Here is a 7,402-nt window from a genome sequence, read left to right on the forward strand (position 1 = left end):
CTCCCTCCCTCTCTCCCTCTCTCCCTCTCTCTCTCTCTCCCTCCCTCTCTCTCCCCCCCCCTCTCTTTCTCATGTGTAGATTCAGGCAGGTGTGACCTCCCTGGTGGTGTATGTGGGATATGTGCGGTTGTTATGCTCATAGGACTGTTTTACAGTCTCCAGGGCATTTACATGCAAAATATGGTTTTTGAATTTACCACACACACTCCAGCATGCACACATGTTTGTGTGTCTGTCTGTCTGTCTCTGGGAAGGTTATGTTCAAATTCTTGCCTTTTATATTGTAAATCTCAGGAGAAGTCAAAGCACAGCCGTTTTGAATTGGAGTTTCCTATCAATTTTGCTGAGTCAGACTTTCTTCTCTGTCTAGTCTGAGTGCAGAACCCACTGTAACTGTTGATGGCTGTAGGCATTTTTGAGAACAAAGCCAGCACAGATGAAGAACTGAGAGAGAGGGGGGACCTTTGAAAAAGACCAGTTCCTTTTTAGAAAAGAGCATAATGGGAGAAGCACCAGCCCAGGGTTTTGTTCCTGTCGGGTGTGGGTCTTGGCCAGCCCACCTCCTCTTCTCTGCTTTGCCCTGAGCTTCTCTTAGAGCTGTACTGTGCTGTCATTTCCAACTGGCAGAACTTACATTTCTATATCACAAAGTAGCTATACATAACAAGTTTGAGGCTGTTGATGGTAGAATCTAGGAGCCTTTAGCTTCCTCCTTTGTCTTGGGGTGGGGTGGGGTTTAGGGAGTGTGTGCATCTGCAGGACTCACAGCTGAGTGCAGTAGAGACCTTATAGTTGGACATGTAGTGAATGGGCCGAAGTGCCGGAAGCCCTGTGAGGAACCAGTAGACTGGCTACTTACAGCAGTTGTATTTGTAATTACTCTTGTGAGCAGCTGGGGGGACCTTATACACTGGGTGGCTTTGGGGAATGGTTTTCACTGTCTGTTGTTTTTCTGGGTGTTTAGTGCTCTCATGTCCTTCAGAAGAGGAATTTGTTGTCTCTTTATCCTCTGTGACTTATCTCTTATGGAAGAAGTAAAAAAAAAATCTTTTGATTGATAGTATACAGAAAGTTTTAAAGCTTCATGTGCAGTTCTGATAACTTTAGAGCAATAAGGGTAGTTTTCTTTTGATCCCCCTGCCCAAGATAGGGTCTCACTATGTAACCTTGGCTAGCCTGGAACTAGCTATGTAGACCTGACTGGCTTCAACTCGCTTCAAACTCCCAGAGATCAGCCTGCCCCTGCCTCCAGTGTGCTGGGATTAAAGGTGTGTGCTGCCAAGCCTAGCACTGACTTCCATTTTGAATGAAATAGTTGATGTTTGTAAAGATCAAGTAGTGAAAAGTAGCGTGGTTATTTTGCATCATCAGAGGAAACATTGTAGAAGTGACATTTTACTTATGTGTCTTAACCTACTTATAACTGGGTGTAGCTGCTTGTTTTTATGACTGAAATGATACTGAGTCTGTGAAGCCCACAGTCCGTTCTCAGAAGTTTGCTTGGAAATTTTAAGTCCCTCATCAGTGAAGTGTGGTGGTGCCAGGCTACCGGTTAAGTGCACTTGGGACAGGGTCAGGAATTAGGGAAAAGGCAGGCGCTTACCATTTCTTATTTCATAATTTAATGATTGTGGCCCAACTTTTGAGAGACACCCTTAGTAGGTGAGATATGTAGTTATTCTTATGAAGACTTTTTCATTTCAGCTGCTGCGTTTTTTCTCACCTATGAATATGTGAAATCTTTGCTGCACACCGACTCTACTTCACACTTCAGACCTGTGAAGCACATGCTGGCCGCCTCTACAGGAGAAGTGGTGAGCAATTGGCTATGTATATACAGCATCTCAGAAACGTAAATTATGCCTGTGTTTGTCAGTACAGATAATTGTTTCATTTTTTAAATTTAAATTTCTTTTAGCTGATAGGTAACTAATAGATAAAAATTTAAAAATTGTATGTTCCTTTTAAAGCAATGCTTTAAAACATATATATTGTATAATGTTATTTATGTTATTTTGATGCTGTGGTTCAAGTTCAGAGCTTTTTAAATCTAGACAAACTATCACTGTATCATATTCTGTGTAATGCTTATATCAGAATACACATAATTTATCTCCTCAAAATGTATTATTTATGATGAATTTTATTTAATTAAACACATCAAACCCCCTTTGAGTCAGGGTTTTACTGTGTACCCATATTGGCCTTGAACTTGTGAACCTTCTGCCTCAGCCTCCTGAATACAAAAACTGAAGGTATGTTAAAGCCACACCAGACTTCAGCAGTTCTTTTTATGTGGATGCTGCATTTAGGTGTGCATGCTGTGTATATACACGTGTGTCTGTAGTCTGTGCCCGGTATGCAGCACCAGGCGAGGATGATGTTGGTCTCCTGAGCTATCTTAGTCCCTTGAGACAGACTCTCCCACTGACCCTGGAGCTAGGCAAGCCCCGCCTGGCATCCAGCCCCAGCCATCCTCCTGTCTGCATCCCCAGCAGAGCTGGGATTACAGTGCTTGCCTCTCGCCCAGCTTTTGGTATTGATGCTAGATCCTCATGCTGAAGCTGTCTCCCTAGCCTCTACCTGTTCTTGTTTTTTTTTTTTTTTTTTAAATTTTTTATTTATTTATTTATTTATTTATTTATTTTTTAATATGAAAGTGGTAAAATCCCAGTAAACATGAATTGATTAAACACGACAGTTAAAGGATAGCCTTAGGATGTTAGAAAAGTCTGTTGTGTACTATTGGACGAGGCAGCCCTAAAGCGTCTTTATACAGATAGAGCCAAAGAGATGGAAGAAGGTATTCGTATAAGTTTGCTTAGGGTTGTTTGTGCTAGTGTAGCTGAGTTGGAACTAATTTTCCTAGAATGGCTTCCACAGCACAGTTTTAGGTAGTCACAGAAAATTTAAGGCACAGAGAAGTAGCAGCTGTGGCTATGAACAGGAGCAGGCACTGTGGCAGACACTGCTCTGTCACTGTCACTGTCCCTGTTGGCCTACTCTGTCGACCTCTGGCCCATAGCTTCACCACTCTCATCTTTTTCCTTCAGTGTCTCTAGGTTCTGAGTCAGTATGTGTAGCCCCGTGGTGAGGGCTCTAGATCAAGTGAGTGTTCTGTGACCTGGCATCATGTTGAGAAACCATTGCCTAATGTGAGCTCAAAATAGACTTGTATTTTCTTATACATATTTTATAATCTTAACTCTAATACTTGGGTCTTTACTACATTGTGAGTTGAGTTTTGTGTGTGGTTTGGACTTGTGGCCTAACTTTATTCTTTTTTAAGTCTGTTTTGTGTGTGTGTGTGTGTGTTTATGTGTGTTCATGTGAATGCCGGTGCCACCATATGCATGTGGAGGTCAGAGGCTTCCAAGGATCAAATGTAGGTCGTCAAGCTGTGTCATGTGATGTGATGGCTAGCTAGTCTTGGTTGTCAACTTGATGTGGCTGGGAATTGCCTCCTTCAGATTGACCTGATGCAGGAGGACCCAGCCCACTGCAAGACAGACTATCCTTAGGAAGTTGGCCTGGGCAGTGTTAGAAAGGCAGCTTATGTGAGCCTGGAAGCAAGGCAGTAAGGAGTGTTCCTTTATGGCCGCTGTTTCAGTTCCTGCTTCTGAATTCCTTCCCTTCTGCCTTAGCTTCTTAGTGATGGGCTATCTGTAAGATGAAATAAGCCCTTTCTTGCCCCAGGTTGGTTTGGTTTAGTGCTTTATCACAATAGAAAACTAACTAGAACACACAGCAAGCATAATTACCTGTTGAGCCATCTCATTGGCCCATAACTTTACTCTTTGGCATGTAAGTACCCAGTTTTCTAATGTCTTTACTGGAAAGACACTTCCTCTGCACTGAATGGCCCTGGCATTCTTGTCAATAGGCAGTTGACCATAAGCATGAGATTTAGTTCTGGGTTCTGAGTTCTGACCCACTATCACTGTGTGTCCTTGCACATGCACTACATGGTTTGTAGCCTTCTGGAAACCATTGACAGTTTATTTTCTAGCTTTTTCAGCATTGTTTTGACTGTTATAGGACCCTTCCCCTTCCCCTTCCCCTCCCCTCTCCCCCTCCCCTCCCCTTCCTTTTTTTTTTTTTTTTTTAACAGAGTCTCATTCTGTAGCTCTGGTTCTCCTGGAACTTGATATGAAGTATGTAGACCAGGCTGGCCTTAAACTACTTCCATGTTCTGGGACTAAAGGCATTCACACCTAGAAGATTTCTTTTATCTGTGTGTGTGCATGTGTAGATGTGTGCAGGCACTTGTGGATATGGAAGTGAAGAGAGGGCATTGGACCCTCAGAGCTTGCTGTGTGGCTGTTGGGATCTCACCCCTGGTCCTCCTGATTGTACATCAAACATTCCTAACCACTGAGCCATCTCCAGCCCTGGTATGTCTGTGTGAATTTCAGAATCAACTTATACATTTCTGTAAGAAATCAGAGAGGTATTAACAGTGGATTTGTAAATTAATTTGGGGAGTTTTGTCATTTTAACAATTTATTAATTTAAAATCAGACCACATTTAATCTAAAAACTCCTAACCTTTTGTTCTAGGCTTAAACCAATTTTGATTATGTTTTGACAGTGGATTCATTCTATAGAGTTAATTTTGAATATTTTAAGGGATAAAAAAATGGTCTGTGAAGGTTTATGTGCCTTTAAGGATGTAAAGATTTTGTTTTTATGATAGCTGTTGCCTATTTTATTTGACTATTTTTATTTATTCTTGTGTTTTATGTAGGTGCATGGATGTTTTGAAAGTGTTGGCAAGTGTGGACATATCTGTGGAGACCACAGCTCCACCTTAGGTCTTGGTCCTTGAGCTGTGTTTGAGACAGAGTCTCTCACTGGGACCTGGGGCTTTACTGGGCTAGGCTGACTGGCCAGCAACGTCCAGAGATCTGGTGTTTCCTCCACTGGACACTGGGCATGGCATTTTACATGGGAGCTGGGGACCAAATTCAGGCTCATGGGGCAAGTATTTCACTGAATGATTTGTCTCCCCACTTCTTCTGTTATTTAACTCCCCACCCCAGCATTAATCCATAATCTTGCATGTAGCACCCTACCACTAAGCTGTACCCCTAGCCTTGCCATTATTTTATAATTGCATGTTGCATTGATCAGCTTCAATATTGTTTCATAAGTTGTATGTTTGGCTTATATTTTCTTTCTTTTTTTTTTTTTTTAAAGATTTATTTATTTATTATATGTAAGTACACTGTAGCTGTCTTCAGACACTCTAGAAGAGGGCATCAGATCTAGTTACGGGTGGTTGTGAGCCACCATGTGGTTGCTGGGATTTGAACTCCGGACCTTCGCAAGAGCAGTCGGGTGCTCTTACCCTCTGAGCCATCTCACCAGCCCTTATATTTTCTAATATTGAAAGGAAGCAGCAAAATAGAAGCTAGCCATTCATTTCATTTCACCTGAGAACTAGACTGAAAACTAGACTTTCCTCAGGTGCCACACTCCCTTGAGCTTCCTGAGAGAATTTATAGAGATGATTGTTAGTTACTGCTGTGTTGCTGTGACTAGCATATTAATATGATTAATCTGGAAGGAGGAAATGTTTTGGCTTATGGTTTTAGAAAGGTTCCGTTCATCATGGTATTGAAGGAATAGCAAGGCAGCTCAGTTGATGGTGGCAGGAGCCTGTGGACACTAGATAGCAGAGAGCAAGGCACATAGAGCCAAGGGCAGAGGCCAGAGGCAACCTTCACAGCCCACTTTGGTAGTTCACTCTTACCTGTGGATCCCACTATTTCAAGGTGCCACAGCTTCCCTAAATTGTGCTACCAACTGGGGACCACATAGCATAATAAAGTAGGGCAAATTATAGCTTTGCATTTTTTTATATTACATTTCTTCACTCGTAGAAACTGTTATATGATCTGATGCCTCTGATATCTGAAATTATCACTTTTTTTTAAATCAATTGGAGCTTTTAAATATAATTTTCTTATGTAGACTATTGGCCATGAGATGGACAGCTAGACCTTAGAATTGAGAACCAAGCCTCCATAAGAGCAAGTACACAGCTCTAGGACATCTGTAGTCACTGCTTCTCTCAGGGTTTCTTGATTCCTTAGGTAGCAAGGCCTCATCTCATTACCTGTTTATCATTTCCATGACTCCCAGAGGCGCTCAGGAGGAGACCGGCTCAGCAGTGTGTGCATATATCGAATGCTTGGGTCATGAACCATTTCTCTGTGTTGACTTTTGGTTGATTTAAAGCTCTTTTTGGGAGTGTGGCTAGAGAGATAGCTCAATGGTTAAGCATATATTCTGTTCTTCCCAAGGACCTGAGTCGGATGCCAAGAACCCACCTCAGGCTCAGAGCCACCTTGTAACTTCAGTTATCTGACACCTTTGCCCTCTGTGGCACCTTCTGCAAAATCCCACACACAGAGACACACAGACACATAATTAAAAATAATTTCAAAAATTGGCAGTACAACTTACTTTGTTAAACATTTTTCCAAATTTTAGGTGGGGTAGATGCTTTCCAGGCCCCATCCTTACTGAAAAGCTATTTGATAGTTGCTAGGGAATGAGACTCACCCTTTCCTGAGGGTGTGGCAGTGGCAGCTTGCCTTACCCTGGTGGATGGTCACATCCCCATGCATGTGTGGGTAGCACTAACTGGACCGTAAGTTAGGAGGATGGCATGTTGAGAATGTGGGAACTGCAGGGAAGAGATGAGCCTCAGGGTGGTTATGATCATATTTCATACATGTTTGAACTTCTCAAGAATAAATACAAATTTTAAGAAGTTTTCCAGATTCTGAGTTTTATGGAAGTATTCTGATATGATAATAGTTTGGGAACTTAATTGAGAACTCCCCTGAAGTTTAAGGTCAGTTTGTCAGCTTGTTTACCAAGTGAAGAGATTACCTCCTTCCCATTAGAGTATCTTGTTTCCATTTCATAGACCACAAACTTTGGGTTTCAGTTTCATGTAAATGTGCTAAAAATAAGAGAAAGCAACAAGTGGACATAGGGGAAATGCAATTTCATATGTAAAATAAGAGGGAGGGAGACTCAGGGTTAGCAGGCATTGTCCCAGGCATTGTCCCAGGCAGCTCCTTTGCTTGGATCCAAGCTTGTTATGCTGCACAGGGTTCCATACAAACAGTGCTGTAGTTTGTTGGTTTTGAATAGATCCACAGTTTCCTTGTTGTAGCGACAATAAAGGCAACTTGGAAAGAAAAGGGCACTGCCAAAGTAAGCATCCCCTATAGCTACAGAGGCTTGACGAAATGTTAATGATGGGAGCATCCCCTATAGCTATAGAGGCTTGACGAAATGTTAATGATGGAAGCATCCCCTATAGCTGTAGAGGCTTGATGAAATGTTAATGATGGGAGCATCCCCTATAGCTGTAGAGGCTTGA

General features: G+C 42.1%; 1 protein-coding gene across 2 annotated transcripts in view; it reads left to right on the plus strand.

Annotated features, from left to right (window-relative positions):
- Positions 1-7,402, plus strand: part of Slc25a26 (solute carrier family 25 member 26) — a 98,677-nt gene that overhangs the window by 7,681 nt on the left and 83,594 nt on the right. For both annotated transcript variants that reach the window (XM_021189835.1, XM_029534969.1), the window contains exon 3: positions 1,705-1,814. In XM_021189835.1, the coding sequence (XP_021045494.1) occupies positions 1,705-1,814 (110 nt within the window). The remainder of the gene's footprint in view (positions 1-1,704; positions 1,815-7,402) is intronic.

Source organism: Mus pahari, chromosome 2 (genome assembly GCF_900095145.1).
Source record: "Mus pahari chromosome 2, PAHARI_EIJ_v1.1, whole genome shotgun sequence".
Taxonomy (NCBI): domain Eukaryota; kingdom Metazoa; phylum Chordata; class Mammalia; order Rodentia; family Muridae; genus Mus; species Mus pahari.